This window comes from Oncorhynchus gorbuscha, linkage group LG13 (assembly GCF_021184085.1).
Source record: "Oncorhynchus gorbuscha isolate QuinsamMale2020 ecotype Even-year linkage group LG13, OgorEven_v1.0, whole genome shotgun sequence".
Lineage (NCBI taxonomy): Eukaryota > Metazoa > Chordata > Actinopteri > Salmoniformes > Salmonidae > Oncorhynchus > Oncorhynchus gorbuscha.
In genome coordinates this window covers 47,973,001-47,991,553 of record NC_060185.1, presented here as the reverse complement: position 1 = coordinate 47,991,553, position 18,553 = coordinate 47,973,001, and the positions used below count along the sequence as shown (strand labels likewise).

The 18,553-nt window shown below is 42.7% G+C and overlaps 1 protein-coding gene across 5 annotated transcripts in view; it reads right to left on the bottom strand.

Moving 5' to 3' along the window:
- Window positions 1-2,259: 2,259 nt before the first annotated feature.
- LOC123993040 (leucine-rich repeat and fibronectin type III domain-containing protein 1-like protein) overlaps window positions 2,260-18,553 on the bottom strand; it is a 109,849-nt gene continuing 93,555 nt past the window's right edge. The window contains exons 4-7 of one of the 5 annotated variants that reach the window (XM_046294781.1): window positions 16,713-17,389; window positions 15,524-15,646; window positions 14,549-14,959; window positions 2,260-2,713 (exon numbers count right to left, since the gene is read on the bottom strand). In XM_046294781.1, coding sequence (XP_046150737.1) covers window positions 15,576-15,646; window positions 16,713-17,389 — 748 coding nt within the window. In that variant the 3' untranslated portion in view covers window positions 2,260-2,713; window positions 14,549-14,959; window positions 15,524-15,575. The remainder of the gene's footprint in view (window positions 2,714-14,548; window positions 14,960-15,523; window positions 15,647-16,712; window positions 17,390-18,553) is intronic. The other 4 variants (XM_046294780.1, XM_046294779.1, XM_046294783.1 and 1 more) reach the window with 4 other exon arrangements.

Below are 18,553 nucleotides of genomic sequence, written 5' to 3'. Positions count from 1 at the left end.
GCACCAATGTTGAGTAGAGCCAGTCTATTACTTTCACTACAGTTGAAGTCGGACGTTTACATACATCTTAGCCAAATACATTTAAACTCAGTTTTTCACAATTCCTGACATTAAATCCTATAAATATTCACTGTCAGTTAGGATCACCACTTTATTTTAAGAATATGAAATGTCCGAATAATAGTAGAGTGATTTATTTCAGCTTTTATTTCTTTCATCACATTCCCAGTGGTTCAGCATTTTACATACACTCAATTAGTATTTGGTAGCATTGCCCTTAAATAGTTTAACTTGGGTCAAACGTTTCGGGTAGCCTTCCACAAGCTTCCCACAATAAGTTTGGTGAATTTTGGCCCATTCCTAATGACAGAGCTGGTGTAACTGAGTCAGGTTTGTAGGCCTCCTTGCTCGCACACACTTTTTCAGTTTTATTTCGCACCAAAGTATGTTCATCTCTAGGAGACAGAACGCGTCTCCTTCCTTAGCTGTATGATGGCTGAGTGGTCCCAAGGTGTTTATACTTGCGTACTATTGTTTGTACAGATGAATGTGGTACCTTCAGGTGTTTGGAAATTGCTCCCAAGGATGAACCAGACTTGTGGAGGTCTACAACTATTTTCAGAGGTATTGGCTGATTTCCTTCGATTTACCCATGATGTCAAGCAAAGAGGCACTGAGTTTGAAGGTAGGCCTTGAAATACATCCACAGGTACACCTCCAATTTACTCAAATTATGTAATTTAGCCTATCAGAAGCTTCTTAAGACATGACATCATTTTCTGCAATTTTCCAAGCTGCTTAAAGGCACAGTCAACTTAGTGTATGTAAACTGGAATTGTGATACAGTGAATTATAAGTTAAATAATCTGTCTGGAAGCAATTGTTGGAAAAATGACTTACTATAAGCCAAAACTATAGTTTGTTAACATGACATTTGGGGAGTGTTCAACTGTAGGTATGCTACCGAGTGTAACATCACTTTCAAGAATGGGAATTTACCGTTTCACAGACAGACGTCTCTAGTTAGCTGATAAGTGCAGATTTCCTCTATGACCATTGGCCCACATTTGCAGAAGTGAACATTACAAAAGTACTGTTATCGAGCCACAAAATTAATTCCTCAAGAAATCCATTAGACATGGCCTTTTACCATCACTTCTGTCTCACATTCCATCGACTAGAAACCAGTACTGTCTGGGGGGGATGGGAAAATATAGGGTGTATGAGAAATTCCAAAATAGGGTTTCCTGACTGGAATACATATAAAGGGGAGACATTTTCAAACTCACTTTAACTCCCAGAGTGACTGATAACATTTAATTTCTTCTGGGCAACCCCCTCTCTCTGCACCTCAATGTTCCACTGTATTAATGACAGTGCAATCATTCGATCTCTTGCCATGAGGAAATAGTGATGATTACTCAATTTTGTGATGTATGTAATAACAGCAAAAATGATGATTTAGCACAAGACAGTCATTACTCTCATGGCACACATCACCCAGCAAGCCTTTAGGAGGACTTTAGGGTAGCTATAAACAGCCACGAAAGGCAGCCTTTTAGCACTTTCAATAAGACATCCAACTCACGCAAAGCATTCTGTTGGTTAAATGCCTGACCTGGATCAGATACACTGCACCAGATGGTGAAAACCACCACGAGATTCTGTGCAAATTGCAGTGTTTAAATTCATGTCAGCTTTGAGGGTCAGGGGGAAAAACATAAAAAAGAAGTCAGTGGAATTGAGTTGGCAGAATTTAAAGCCTACTAGGTGGGGGACGAGAGGCTAACCCTGATGCTGAATGTGTCTATATGGAGAAGGCTGTAGAACTGGTGGGGTAATATATATAAAGGGCTGGATGCTATGGGATGATTCAAACCTAATTTATTTTTTACCTCTGGGATCCCTTTCTCCCTCTAAAGTAATCTGGATTGACTGCCATTGTGCGACAACCATCCGGTAACACATGTTATTGGCTTTGCGGTGCCATGAAGCAGAGATAGGAAAGGCGGGGAGAGGGTGTGGGTGTACAGTACTAGGTTTGTATCGGGGGAATACAAGAGGAGAGGGTGTGGGTGTACAGTACTAGGTTTGTATCGGGGGAATACAAGAGGAGAGGGTGTGGGTGTACAGTACTAGGTTTGTATCGGGGGAATACAAGAGGAGAGGGTGTGGGTGTACAGTACTAGGTTTGTATCGGGGGAATTACAAGAGGAGAGGGTGTGGGTGTACAGTACTAGGTTTGTATCGGGGGAATTACAAGAGGAGAGAGGCAGGTGGAACAGACAGTAAATCATCAGCCACAAACAGGCCTGTTAGTCTCTAGGGAATTAATCCACTTTTTTTTAATTTTATTAGAAAAATTTCACACACCATAAAAATTACATGTACAAAACTATAAGATTTGGAATTGCGTTATGTACAGATACAAAAGATAAAGCCAACTAAAAGGTGACGGAGAACACAGAAGAAGGTGAGTCCCCAGCTCTGAGCTTTTTGTCTGAGTCTACCTGTTTTGATTCCGTTCTCACTGGTTTCGGCTCAAAGGTGAGAAAGAAGAAAAAAAAAGCAACACAGGGTGATGAAGACCATGGTGACGAAGAGGTGGTGGTGATGCACAGACATGCGGTTCAGTTTGCTTAGTCCCTGTTAGTTCTTCCTCCTTTATATCCTTCTGTCCTCGGAGTCCAGATGGGGTAAACTCGGCCCAGACCTGCAGAGAGAAGAGAGAGACAGCGGAATCAGTCAGGAATATGTACTATTTTGCCCTTTCATTAGTTTACGATTGACCACACATACACGTCCACTTAATCCAGGTTGATCATTGAAAGGGCCTCATGAAGATCAGCCAACATTATAGCCCCTGAAGTATGGTGATGACACTGTTTCTCCTTGACCAGTGTTCGAGTCATTGAATCCCTGCCATACTAAGGCATTCAAACATTTCCATGATGACAATAGACTAAAGTACATCAGTTGAATAACCTGTGTGTCTAATACAAACACAGGAAGCTTCACAAACACTGGCAGCCATACGACCACCGAGCTTGGACAATGCCCTCTGTTTGGATCCGTGTTGTGCTCTACTGCTGTTTGATACAAATGTAAATGACTGGCAGCCTCCCTAACAGCACTGGCCAAACCGTGGCGGGCCTGCCTACGTGGCCATGAAACGAAACAGGATTATAAAACAACAACCCAGTGCCATTAAACAGCCATTGAAGTGAACAGATGCTTTTCCAGTATAGTGCAAGATTACATTTGGGACTCCTTGGCCTTAGACTCATCCTCAATGTCTCACGCACTGTCCACAGAAGAGTGATAGGAGCTAAGCCGGTCAGCTCAGACAAGCCCAGCCCTCACGGTAGTCTGACTAAGCCTCCCGCGGGTTGGGAATATCATGGCTCTGGATGCATGGCAGGTGGTGAGCTGAACACAAGCCTGGCAGACATTTTAAAATATAATACTTCGGCTTACATCTACATATGGAACTAGGCACTTTGAAAAATGGTGCTGGATATAGGATCTCTGGTGGACACGTATGGCACCTGGATATAGCTGACTAGCTGGCTTGTATTGGAGAGGAGAAGAGGCGGAAGAGGTGCAAGAGCAATAGCTACAATGATGGATGCCATTTTGGAGATGCTGATCCCTTGTGTCGGGCTAACATATTTGAAGCTGAAATCCCTGAGTGGACTGAGGCCTATAAAGTGAAGGAGTTGAGAGGGTACGTTTTTTTTGCTTCTCAGTTGGCTGAATGTACTAGCATGATGTTTATGCAAAAACAAAATGCATGAAAGTGTTTTCAGGCACTTTACGCTGACTTCACAAGGCAGAAAAAGATTTAAAACAAAGTGTACTGTAACACGTGACTTGAACAAAATACATTCTACATTCATATTCACGTTCACGTTCAGGACTAGTCTATAGCAGGTTTTATCCTGTGAAAAATGTATGGCTTTAAGTGTGATGTGATCCGCTCCAGGACCTTAGTGACCTTGGGCGTTCTCTGCCTCTCCCTCCCAGCGTGGGAGCATTGATAAATTCAGCTAGCGTCTACACAAAGCAAAACCTGCCTATCTGTACTACTCTCTTGTTGGCACAGCAGGAAAGTCTCTCTTAAAGCACAACCACATAGTATGAAGCGCTTGGATTCAGCAAAAGTGCAGAAATATATTCCTGTACTTCCTTAACCACTTTAAAAGTCGACGTATCAAACTGAGCACAGGAGACCTATTTGTACACTGAATTATAGCATCATACTATAGATTACTTGCTCCAAATCATTCATGGTGTTGCATGACACACTATCTCCAGTTACGCTATTGACAGCGATTGTATGTGAAATAGCTTCATCTACAGCTATTTACAATCAAAGCATGCTTCATTGTGCTGAGCATGCACTATTGAGCTAAAAATATGATCTTCTTCACCATCCAGGATAAAGGATATTGGACCAGCATTGCTGTCCCGGGGTCATGGCATGGCGGCTCTCCTGTCCTGAGAAAGTGTATTCCACGGAGGGGTCAGTGCAATACACATTGTCCGACTCTTATTTTGCAACCCTGATTATGATTCCCATCATCACACTTTGTTTCTCATCAGCACGTATTGATTATGCAATTAAATGTGGCCTGAGCAGCAGAAATCAATTGGGACCGGCTGAACTCTGGAGTGAACACCGCCCCCGTGGCAATCGCCCAATTATCGTCTGATATGAATCACCTCAGTGTGTCTGCCACACAAATCTCTCTCCGAACGGCATCCACTGCGATCCTCTGCCGGCCAACCCATAAACTGTTCAGGGGGAGACCTTAATTTATTCTCCATACCAACTTTCATCATCTCACCTTTTTACACGGGATGTTGTTATTGCTGTTTCACATTGTCTGCGTCGAGGGCGAGTGATAACATCAACAGTATTTTGCCCTTGGTTTTTAGGTATGCCTCTTAGTCGTCAGAACCGGCAAAGTCTGTTTAATAAAACCATAACTCTGGTATTGTGAATCTCAGTAGCCTCCTCTACATTTGCCCTGCTCAGAAGAACATGATAAAGTGACAAAATGAAAACAAATAGAGCCTACAACCTAATGTCCCCTGCCGCCTCGCTTCTGCCCCATGATATCTGAGTCGAACATCATTCTGTCTCCCAACAAACAACAGAGAACTTGTTTGCATAATGTCTGCATAGTGATGCCATGGTTGAGCTTCCAGACAGTTCAGCACAGACCATTTAGCCCGCTGTTCTTGACTTCCATTAGTGGGGGAGACCTCTGTGATCTCACTCAAAACAACCTGTTTATTGATGCCAGGGACCTGTGATCATCAGGCGCCATGCCGCTGCTGATACATTGGGTAACATGCTCATCGCTGCGTCATCAGCATGGAGCAATGACTTGCCACATAGCTATACTCTAATTGCCAGAGAAACGAGGCTGGAAACTTGACAAAACATAACGCTAAGTGTGGGAGGATTGGAAGATGGGCGCCATCAAGCCATACAGCATGTCATTGATTTTCTCCAAGGCCTATTTTAGCAAAATGGTTGATAGCAATCTGGTTGTGATGTCAATCCGTGAGGAATTTCGATTGTTGTCGTGATCATTTTTTTGTTGTTGTCTCCAGAGCAATAAGGATCAGAGAACACGTAGCTAGAATATACGACTTTAAGGCGAGGCAGAAAAACCCCTAACTCAATTCTGTTCTCGCTCAATACAAACGCAAAGAGACAAGAATGGAATTGCCACTCGGTATACAAACATATTTTTCTGGCCGCAGACGGGCTGTGTGACAAAAAGAAACAGAATCAATGCCTTCGCCATTGTTTGGAATTAGTGCCGAGTTTAAATTGAGCTGCAGTGCGTCCCGAGGCCCAGTGCCTCACATACACACACAAGGCAGAAACTACGGCCTCGATCAAAGCAAACACACAGCAATGGCAATAAAGAAAGCTGCAAAATTAGCAAAATAAATAAATAAATTCCTCTGCTGACATTTGCCGGCCTCTTGGTACAGCAGTAATTAATTACATTTGGCAGTGGTTGTGATATGTAAAGCATCATCTGCTTTTTGTTTGTGTGGTCTTTGTTTTGTAAGATGGTCTTCTCACAAAAAGCAAACACACAGGTATGTTGGAAAACACACACAGCCCGCACACGTATCCTACAGATTGTCTCCACATCTCCCTTGCTTGAATAGCCAAACACTAACTATGAAATTACACCAGCAGCACGGTTACGATCCTTTTACAGTGGTTCTGTTTGCCAATCCTCATGTCATTTTGGGAGGCAGAATATTTACGATACCAGGCTCTTTGAACACACATCCATCTTCGCCTCATCTCATCTCTTTCAAGTCTAACCTTAAACCAGTCCAATTTCTCAAACTCCTGCTTGATGGTGAGATATGGGTTGATCAATAGTGATTTCATGGCCCAGGCCTTGGCGCTGACGTCCGACTGAGCCTTTCCATTTGTCCCTGTCCACTCGGGGAACGGTGAGGGCTAAGAGCAATGGGGTCCCCTGATTTCACACACCACTACATCTCAACCCTCCCCACATTAATATCCAACACAGAATACAAACAAAAGCACCTGTCCACCCGCCACTGACATTTTATTAAACAGACAGGCACAACATTAGTTTGCTGATATAATATAGTACAGGTGAGTTTACTCTCAACTATCAAAGGCTAAAGCCATCAGAGTGAGAGTATGATGAAACTATTTGTTAGGACATACAGCGACGCTCCAGAACTGTCCTGCTCATTTTCCCTCCCTTCTCGACACGCCTCTATGCTCTCAGATGTTAGCAGGTAAAATAAAGACTTCACAGGGGAATTGATGGCAAGGTTAACATCTGTGGCAAGAACTAGCTGCTATTATCAATTATGCATACCTCCCTTGCTTTGTTTCAGGAAGCCGATATGTAATAGCAGAGGCCCTTTCACTGCGACATCCCTCCTCTCCATCACACGATAGGGCCAGATCACTGTGTAATCACCTTGTTGTACAAACTGTAGAAGTGCCATCACAGAGACACAGGCCTGTCTGAACACATGGTGAGCGAGGGAAAGAAATCAACTTCAAATGAGTTGTGGGATCAAACGTTAATGGGATTCATCCGTGTTTGGCTGTACAATGGTATACTATGACCACTGCAGTGATCTAAGACAACATAGACCTAATCTATGACAAGATGACTGGCTAAATCTCTAGAAAGCACTGTCCTGTGTGAATAATTAAGTATGACCTCGTAAGGCGTCCCGGAAATGACAAACCACATGCATGTCCTTCAAGAAACGTATTTATTGACTTAAGTAAACAAAATGTTTCAAGTCAGCACAGTCAAACACAAAAAAGCACAACATTTAGCCTAATGAACACAGCCAGCATGGAACTCTACTGGTTGGTTTACTAAACATGCTACGGTAAAGCCAGGCTTGTGGCTGTCTAGATCGCTGCTGTTAGTTGTTGTTTTCAATCTTACCTGCAACCTGCCCTTCTGGAACTGTAAGGAGCAACAGCATAACCTACGTTGCTACCATGACAAAGACCAAAACTGGCAGGAGTGCTGTTGAGGACAGCGGTGTCTTTCTATCACAGGTGAAGGATCTTTTAACCTCCTGAAGCTAGGAGGCACTATTTTTATGTTTGGAAAAATAATATTCCCAAAGTAAACGGCCTATTTCTCAGGATCAGATGCTAGAATATGCATATAATTGACAGATCAGGATAAAAAACACTCTAAAGTTTCCAAAACTGTAAAAATATTGTCTGTAAGTATAACAGAACTGATATTGCAGGTGAAAACATGAGGAAAATCCAATCAGGAAGTGCCTCTTATTTTAAAACCCTTCTGTTCCTATGCATGCCTATCCACCATTTAAAGGGATATCAACCAGATTCCTTTTCTAGGGCTTCCCTAAGGTGTCAATAGTCCTTAGACATAGTTTCAGGCTCTTATTTTGAAAAATAACAAATACAAACAAATATAGTGCTACAAGCTGTTTTCACAACAACAACAAAATAGCTTCAAGTGTTTTGTCCAAACACTGGTGGAGTCAACTAATACAATAATGGACGACTTGATCAGAGAGGTCCAGGATCTGAAGAACAGTTTGCAGTTCTCCCAGGGTCAGCTCAGTGAGTTTAAACAGGAGAAAGGCAAGATGACGTCAGTTCTGTGTGTGAATCATGATAACAATGACAGAGAAATCAGATTAACTCGAGGGACAATCAAGGCGTAAAAACATGGTTATGGACAGAAATGCAGCATCTCCACATGAGACCTGGACGGAGTCTAAGGACAATGTGAGCGAAATTCTCGGAGAAACTGAATATGGACCACGGGAAGATTGAGGTCCAGGTGACAGGCTCAGGCCGATAGTGGTCAAGTTCGTGAAGTTCAAGGACAAGGCAGCTTTTCTGGAAAGAGTCAAGAACTTGAGAGGAACGTATCTTCCTCAACAAGAACAATGCTGTAGCTGTGCGCCAGAAGAGGAAAGAACTTATCCCAACCATGAAAGCTTCCAGACTGTGTGGGGACATTGCTTACATCTGCTATGACAGGCTCATTGTCCACCCTCCCTCCCAAATGCCTGGAAGGGATGAGAGAGCCAAACCTCGGGTTCGTAGCTTCAACCCCGCAGCACACACACACTTACAGTACATACACCAACTTATTGATGGACTGCTGAATGTTTCTTTTTTTTAGCATATTATGTCTATCTCTGATAAGTTACCCAGGAAAGTGCCGGAAAATAGACAATTTTAGTATATGTAGCCTTAGAAATAAGGTTCATTAAATCAATAACTTGCTAACATCAGATAATGTTAATATATTAGCCATTTCTGAGACTCACTTAGATAATTCATTTGATGATACAGCAGTAGCAATACAAGAATAACACCTATGGAACAAATCAAATCAAATCAAATCAAATTTATTTATATAGGAATGCTGCTGTACAGAAACCCAGCCTAAAACCCCAAACAGCAAACAATGCAGGTGTAAGACAGGAATGCTTATGGGGGAGGTGTTGCTGTATACATTCAATGCCATATCAAGTGTTATTGAAGTGTTGTGGTTGCAGGTTCACCTGGAACATCTAAAGCATTTTCTTTTGGTGTGTTGCTAAAGGCCACTAAGTGCTAACAGTCTATATCTAAATAATATGTGTGAAACTATTGGTAGTGTATGTGACGTAAACAGAGAGGCCTACTTTCTTGGGGACCTGAATATTGGATGGTTTTCATCAAGCTGTCCGCTCAAGAGGAAGCTTCTCACTGTAACCAGTGCTGTGTTTACAAACACTACAGGAACAAGATCATCAACATGTCTTGATCACATTTTTACGAATACTGTAGAACTTCATTCTAAAGCTGTATCCGTACCCATTGAATGCAATGATCACAATATAGTGGCTATATCCAGGAAAGCCAAGGTTTCAACAGTTGGGTCTAAAATAGTGTATAAAAACATACAGAATGTTTTGCTGTCACTCTTATGTGGATGAGGTTAAACATATTTGTAGGTCTAATTTGCTTCTTCCAATTATTAATAAACATGCACTTGTTTGATGAGGAGTTGACAAACTGTATGGTTGAAAGAGATGGGGGGGGGGAAAGGAGTGGCTAATAAGTCTGGCTGCACCTCTGACTGGCTGACTTACTGCAAATTAATACGTTAATACATTACATGACTAAACTCAATAGAAAGAAGAAACTGTATTATGAAGTCAAGATCAATGATGTAAAAAAAAATACTTTTTTTTTTTGTGCGGGGGGGGGGGGGGGGGGCAGAAAAGCTAAAAACGTTAATTGAATCAGATGGCTTATTCATCACAAAACCATTTGATGTTGCCGGTTATTTGAATGATTACTTTATTGTCAAAGTGGGAAAATTTAGACAGGATATGCCAACAACTAACAGTGAGCCGTTGTACTAATAATGAAAGAAAATAATTACAAGTTTGAACTTTGTAAAGTTGTTGTTGGTTGTTGAGAAAACGTATGGTCGTGGCCAAAAGTTTTGAGAATTACAGAAATATTAATACCCACACAGTTTGTTGCTTCAGTGTCTTTACAAAATTTTTGTCGGATGTTACTATGGAATACTGAAGTATAATTACAAACATTTCATACGTGTCAAAGGCCTTTATTGACAATTACATGAAGTTGATGCAAAGTGTCAATATTTGCAGTGTTGACCCTTCTTTTTCAAGACCTCTGCAATCCACCCTGGCATGCTGTCAATTAACTTCTTCGATATAGCGGGTGCTCTTTTAATTTTTGGATAAAAAAACATTCCTGTTTTAAACAAGATATTTTGTCACGAAAAGATACTCGACTATGCATATAATTGACAGCTTTGGAAAGAAAACACTCTGACGTTTCCAAAATTGCAAAGATATTATCTGTGAGTACCACAGAACTGATGCTACAGGTGAAACCAAGATTCCATTTCAAACAGGAAATGCCCCAGATTTTGAAGGCGCTGTGTTCCAATGTCTCCTTATATGGCTGTGAATGCGCCAGGAATGAGCCTACACACTTTCTGTTGTTTCTCCAAGGTGTCTGCAGCATTGTGACGTATTTGTAGGCATATTATTGGAAGATTGACCATAAGAGACTACATTTACCAGGTGCCCGCTTGGTGTCCTCCGTCGAAATTATTGCGTAATCTCCAGCTGCATGTATTTTTCCATTTCCTTCAAAGGAGAAACCCAACTGCCACGAATGATTTATCATCGAATAGATATGTGAAAAACACCTTGAGGATTGATTCTAAACAACATTTGCCATGTTTCTGTCGATATTATGGAGTTCATTTGGAAAAAAGTTTGGCGTTATAATGACTGAATTTTCGGGGTTTTTTCTTAGCCAAACGTGATGAACAAAACGGAGCGATTTCTCCTACACAAATAATATTTTTGGAAAAACTGAACATTTGCTATCTAACTGAGTCTCTTCATTGAAAACATCCGAAGTTCTTCAAAAGTAAATTATTTTATTTGAATGCTTTTCTTGTTTTTGTGAAAATGTTGCCTGCTGAATGCTAGGCTTAATGCTATGCTAGCTATCAATACTCTTACACAAATGCTTGTGTAGCTGTGGTTGAAAAGCATATTTAGAAAATCTGAGATGACAGGGTTGTTAACAAAAGGCTAAGCTTGTGAGTGAATATATTTCTTATAATTTCATTTGCGATTTTCATGAATAGTTAACGTTGCGTTATGGTAATGAGCTTGAGGCTATGATTACGCTCCCGGATACGGGATTGCTCGACGCAAGAAGTTAACTTCTGGGCCACATCCTGACTGATGGCAGCCCATTCTTGCATAATCAATGCTTGGAATTTGTCAGAATTTGTGGGTTTTTGTTTGTCCACCCGCCTCTTGAGCATTGACCACAAGTTCTCAATGGGATTAAGGTCTGGGGAGTTTCCTGGCCATGGGCCCAAAATATCAATGTTTTGTTCCCCGAGTTCCCTTATAAGGCAAGGTGCTCCATCATGCTGGAAAAGGCATTGTTCATCATTGTTCCTGGATGGTTGGGAGAAGTTGCTCTCGGAGGATGTGTTGGAACCATTCTTTATTCATGGCTGTGTTCTTAGGCAAAATTGTGAGTGAGCCCACTCCCTTGGCTGAGAAGCAACCCCACACATGAATGGTCTCAGGGTGCTTTACTGGTTGCATGACACAGGACTGATGGTAACGCTCACCTTGTCTCCTCCGGACAAGCTTTTTTCCGGATGCCCCAAACAATCGGAAAGGGGATTCATCAGAGAAAATGACTTTACCCCAGTCCTCAGCAGTCCAATCCCTGTACCTTTTGCAGAATATCAGTTTGTCCCTGATGTTTTTCCTGGAGAGAAGTGGCTTCTTTGCTGCCCTTCTTGACACCAGGCCATCCTCCAAAAGTCTTCGCCTCACTGTGTGTGCAGATGCACTCACATCTGCCTGCTGCCAATCGTGAGCAAGCTCTGTACTGGTGGTGCCCCGATCCCGCAGCTGAATCAACTTTAGGAGACGGTACTGGCGCTTGATGGGCTTTCTTGGGTGCCCTAAAGCCTTCTTCACAACAATTGAACCGCTCTCCTTGAAGTTCTTGATGATCCGATAAATGGTTGATTTAGGTGCAATCTTACTGGCAGCAATACTGGAAGCCCTTTTCGTGCAAAGCAATGATGACGGCACGTGTTTCCTTGCAGGTAACCATGGCTGACAGAGGAACAATGATTCCAACACCACCCTCCTTTTGAAGCATCCAGTGTGTTATTCGAACTCAATCAGCATGACAGATTGATCTTCAGCCTTGTCCTCGTCAACACTCACACCTGTGTTAACGAGAGAATCACCGACATGATGTCAGCTCATCCTGTTGTGGCAGGGCTGAAATACAGTGGAAATGTTTTTTGGGGATTCAGTTCATGTGCATGACAAAGAGGGAATTTGCAATTAATTGCAATTCATCTGATCACTCTTCATAACATTCTGTAGTATATGTAAATTGCCATCATACAAACTGAAGCAACAGACTTTGTTAAAATTAATATTTGTGTCATTCTCAACTTTTGGCCACGACTGTACAGTACCAGTCAAAAGTTACCAGTAACAAGTCGAAGTGCAGGGGTAAATGCAATTGAGGTAGATATGTATATACAGTTCCAGTCAAAATGTTGGACACACCTACTCATTCAAATTTTCCTTATTTTGACTATTTTCTACATTGAAAAATAATAGTGAAGACATCAAAACTATGAAATAACACATGGAATCATGCAGTAACCAAATAAGTGGTTAACAAATCAAAATATATTTGAGATTCTTCAAAGTAGCCACCCTTTGCCTTGATGACAGCTTTGCACACTCTTGGCATTCTCTCCACCAGCTTCATGAGGTCGTCTCCTGGAATGCTTTTCCAACAGTCTTGAAGGAGTTCACACATATGCTGAAAACCCCTTGAATGAGTAGGTGTGTCCAAACATGCCACCAGGGGTCTATTCACAAGCCCCAGGTTCAGAACAAATTCAAGGAAAAGTACAGCATTATACAGAGCCATGAGTGCATAGAACTCTTTTCCATCTTATATAGCGCAAGTGAACGGCAAACCTGGTTTCAAAAAACAAATAAAGCAACACCTGATGGCACTACGCCTCTTCCCCATGTAACCTACTTGTTGTATGTATGTACTGACATGTATGTGTAACTGATAGATGCACACGCACACGTATGTCAATTGTAAAGTATTTAGTCTGTTTAGTTATGTGTCGGACCCCAGTACAACTAACTCGCCATCGGCCAATGGCCATCCTAATAGATGAATACATTTTTAAAAAGAGTTGAAAGAGAAAGTAGGATTAGCTCCAGACAGATGTAGTGATGCGTTTAGGATCCTCTCCCACTGTGTTCCTCCATCAGTGTGTTCAGGACCTAATTGCGCTGATCGCTTACAAGATTTGACTCCTTAATTGCCTGTCTACCCATAATTATCTCCCGTCCGTTTAGCCAGGTTCTTAGTTAAGCCAGAGGAACCAGTGGAAGGGGCAGGGAGGAGACGGGGGGCAAACATGAGAGGACTCTGGGAGAAAGATTGGGTTGGAGTGGTTTTCCTCCTCCAGAATAACCACTTTATACTCAAACACCCCCCCTTCTCCTGTCTGTAACTGCAAGCTAATCAGACTGGAACTGTCTGGATCTTCAAACATGGTTGGCTAAATACAACACAGAACACACTCTCACACGCAACCCTAAATTAGCTTTCTGATTTTAGTTTCATTTTTCATCACTCTCCTTCATCTCAGAGCTACAGTGACTTGCAAAAGTATTCATCCCCCTTGGCGTTTTTCCTATTTTGTTGCGTTACAACCTGTAATTTAAATGGATTTTTATTTGGATTTCACGTAATGGACATACAGAAAATAAATAAAAAAGAATGGAAAAGTGGTGCGTGCATATGTATTCACCCCCTTTGCTATGAAGCCCCTTATATTCAGGAGTCACATAATTAGTTTGAAAAAAGTCCACCTGTGTGCAATCTAAGTGTTACATGGTCTGTCACATGATCTCAGTATATATACACCTGTTCTGAAAGGCCCTAGAGTCTGCAACACCACATAGCAAGGGGCACCACCAAGCAAACGGCACCATGAAGACCTAGGAGCTCTCCAAACAGAAGTACAGATCAGGGTTGGGTTATAAAAACAATATCCAAAACTTTGAACATTCCACAGAGCACCATTTAAATTCATTTTGTCGTCTCATTTCTTGTTTGTTTCACGTTAAAACATATTTTTTTCATTTTCAAAGTGGTAGGCATGTTGTGTAATCAAATGATTACAAACCTCCAAGAAAATCTATTTTAATTCCAAGGTTGTAAAAGCAACAAACAGGAAAAATACCAAAGGGAGTGGCTGGCTTGATTGAAATATATGGTCAACTTGGTTAAATCATGAGTAAGTCCTGGGTGGTCTTCTGACCTTGTGACCCGACCAGGGAGTGTTTCCTGGTCAACCCACATAGAGTACATGATCCTGTGTACACTCACCTTAGGCTGGGTCCCCATCCTGAGCCTGAAGACAGTCAGGTCAAATAAGGTACAGTATGAGCAGGTCCAGGAATAGATCCAGGTGCATGAACAGGTCCAGGTATTGGCAAGTCCTGGTCCAAGTACAGGTCCAGGAACAGTAGTAGTGCTGTGGTAATGCCAGCGGATACACAGACAGTCAGCCACAAAGGGATACAAGGCAATACGTTTCAAAAGCCACCGTCTAGTTCCACTCCAATAGATTATGATGGTGAATTGAGTCCTTATTAAATCCATCTAGGTGTGTTTTCATGGAAGGGTCCATGGATACAGTGTGAACTCCGGGGTCGCAAGGAGGAAGTCTGACAGAAGTCCTAAAAATGTTCCTGATTTATCATCTAATCTCCTTGTTTCCTGGAACCCTGGAATATTCTGAAAAACATAAACATGAGCAATGGTTACTGATCGAGTTTGAATGCATGACAATAATCACAACTGATCATGAAAAAATGTGCAATTGTTTGAATGGTAATTTTTGACTTTATAATGATGATTTTGACTGGTTGGTGGATCAGATTGTGTGTTTGTTTGTAATTGCCACAGTGCTATGATCGATTTTGTATTGCTGCTGCAGCGTATTGGTGTAGGATGAAAATGTAAGTAATTGTAATTCATGCTTTTGCATTATGTTGTTTGGATGTCTGCTGCTATCAAAGTGCAGCACTGAGTGTTAAGGGTGTGTCCTCTGCAATTAGTCTCGCTGAATATGGCATATGTGTGGGAACAGACTCCTGAGGGAGGTCTCTGGCAGTAACGTGGCTAGTAATATGTTAGCTCTGACTAAGTGATATTTTCTCTCTCACACAGCCATCTCTCTGTCTCAGTTTGTATCTATTCATCTGTCTTACACTAAAGACCCCACCCTCTCTTATCTTCTTCTCTCAAGTAGATTAATGGAGAGGAACAGGGAAAGAAGGAACAGGGAAAGAAGGGCACCATTACTCTTGGAGGTTGATGGCTGCTTCTCACCGAGAAGCAGAAGGAGTCATCAAATTTTAAAGTCGCTCCAGTCTCTGTGAGCCCTCTTGTCGTCGTCGGCAGCCGCGGGCGCCGGCGTGTCTGGTGGAAGAGACAAATAGAGGTGAGAGATGAGGCGGGTAGAGTTAGTGACAGCCAGGCTGGACACGGCGCAGTGCATCCCTCAGCCTTCGTCTCAGGGACACAGCACTTCGGGAGCCTGCGGACATGGCCGTGGGAATGTGATTCATGGCCCGGTGTCATCTGTACCAAATTGGCACCGTTTTGTCCCACACGGGAGCTACACAGGTTTTTGGCACAGATCTGATATGGGATCCGGGCAAAGTGACTCCGATCTCATGGTAGCCTTGCACTTACTGGTTGTGTGTCGCATATGATTCTACTGGTGAAAGTAAATTATGATTGCGGAATGTACATGTATAGAGTGATTGTTCACTGCAGCACCACTAGGGAATTCATTATCTGCATTGCAGTGCAAAGTGTGCATTACACAGCAATGACTGTGAGAATGTGGTTGGCTGCAAAGGTTTTGGTAGGTTCAAGGGCAGCCAAACTCAACCGTTTTCATTGACAAATTATCCTCAGTCTAGATTGATCACTTTGGTCCATTATGTCCCTTAATTTCAACCAAAATGTATTTTGCAGCTGCACTGAGTGATTGACGCTATTGAAAGAGAGGGCCTGTCTCTCCCTGACCCTGCTTTAATTCACCATATTGATTTAGTGATTTACAAGGCCAAGGCTCTGGAAATCCATGGTCACTCATTCAGAAAGTGCAATTATCCGATTGGAACAATGTATCCAAGTTTCTCACTCTGGAGAGGCTGTTCAAAATATATTTGTCTGTGGCCCTTTGTGTCAGTAGAATAGCACTGTTCTTAGCGATTACATGTCTCTGAATTGGCGTTTCATGTGCTGCAATGAGGTGTTGTGGGTCGGGATAGGCAATGGACTCATGTTCAGTGGCAGAGCTCTAGCTGCCGATACCTACTCTAGGTCACAGAAGGAATAAAAATGAATTACAAGCCAGATGTTATAGAGATACCACATTGAAAATGGTAAAAAAAATGGGGTCATTCACTGCCATTCTCTCTCATTAACCCCATTCGCAACCATTTGTATCTGTCTCTATCGCTCAAGTACTTACTTCCCCCCGCATTCACATTGGTGGCCTCTTTGGGTGTGAGCGAAGCTCTCCTCTTCATCTCAATGGCAGTCCTGGAGTGACGCCTCTTACTAGGCGACAGCAGGTCCCCAGCAGTCATGTCTGAGATCTGCACCGCATTCTCACAGTCAACCACCAGCGCCATGGTGTTAGAGTCCTTTTGGGTGGCATTAGGTGATGCCGCTCCACTCACACCCCCTCCTCCCCCTGTCCCTGGCCCCCCTCCCACCCCAGCTAAGGCATGAGCCTGTTGCTCCTCCTGGCTCTCTGTAACTTTAGACCCAGAGTGGGACACCTGTCCCCCAGCCTGTCCTCCATTGGTCTGGGCACAGATGTTGTCCATGGTGCCCACCTTACCTGTGTCCATGCCCTGGTGGCTGTAGACCTTGTAGCGGATCATGAGGATGATGATGAAGACGAGCACGGAGGCCACGATGATGCCACCGATAATGATGATCATGGTGCCGCCCAAGAACTGGCTGTGGAGGGCCTGGCACTGGCTGTACTCGGTCTCCGTGATGAACTGGACACAGCCCACCTGCCGCGTGGCCGTCAACGAGGTGATGCCGTCGTCGTAGACCGCCAGGACACACAGGTCGTACTCACGCCCTGACACCAGGTCACGAACCAGGAAGTCCTGACTGGTGGACGGGATCATTCTATTGATTTCGAGAGAGGAACATGTTTTAGGATTGATGACTGGCACGACATATGTACAGGAACAAATACTCTGTAGGTGGGACATATATTCAAAATATGATTATTTCTGAGTAACAAAAGGTAGTGTAGATACTGGACTTGTCTATAGGGCTATGTGAATCAATATGGATAGTTACTTGCTAAGACATACTTTTTATCTTTTAAAATTGTTCCACAGTGTTATAATAGAGTTATGGTACAACCCTTGGTTTGAGATGAGTGGTGCGATCAAACTGGAATAGCCCATTCGGGCTTACTAGTGGGACAATCAGAATGACAAACCTCAAAATCAATATTCAAGGGCCATAAAATGGATTTACCAGAAATGTGTAACATGGAATATATTATGGATGAAAGTAATCAGTGTAAGGGTCCCTTGTGGATTCTCCGAAGCTTTGACTCACATCCACAGTCAATCATCTTAACCCTGGTCCAATGAGTTTGTAGAGGAAGAGCATGTTGAGGTCAATGTCCATCCAAGGAGTAAAGCATGTGACCAATAGGTGCCAACACTAGCAGATAATAGGGTGCATGTAGGCTTCAGAAGCACTGTAGAGCCTATCAACATCGGGAGGTACTGTATGTTGCTCCAACACAATAAATCTCATTTTCCTTTTGGTGACATACCTTTTCATTCTGAAATCACCCCTTTCGGCACTAAACTGAAACTACTGTGTACGATTGGACTCCACTTGTCAGGTCATTTTTCAGGATCGCTCCACTTTTCTAGATTATGCCAATGATCTTGACCCATTCCTGCAGCTGTGCGGCACTATCATGGACAAGGTCAGGAAAGAAGATATGAACGAGGAGACAATAAAACTATGCAGTCGTTGGCAGACACCGTTCCCCCTTGATAATATTCTGGTGAATCCGACCTTTGCAATGACAACAATATGCAGACTGTTGTAACAGAAAACAAAGTCGGGCAACACTGTAGTATAGACCACTGAAAGGCACTTTGATAGTGTGTGGTCACGCGTGTGATTTCTGACAGTATAAGTGAGTAGTGGATTTTCCGCATACGTCCGGAACTCTTTCATTACGGGGAAAAAGGAGAGGACGACGGTCATTAAATGTGATGCCAGCGACATCTTGAGCTGTGATTAAATGTCAGTCTCCAT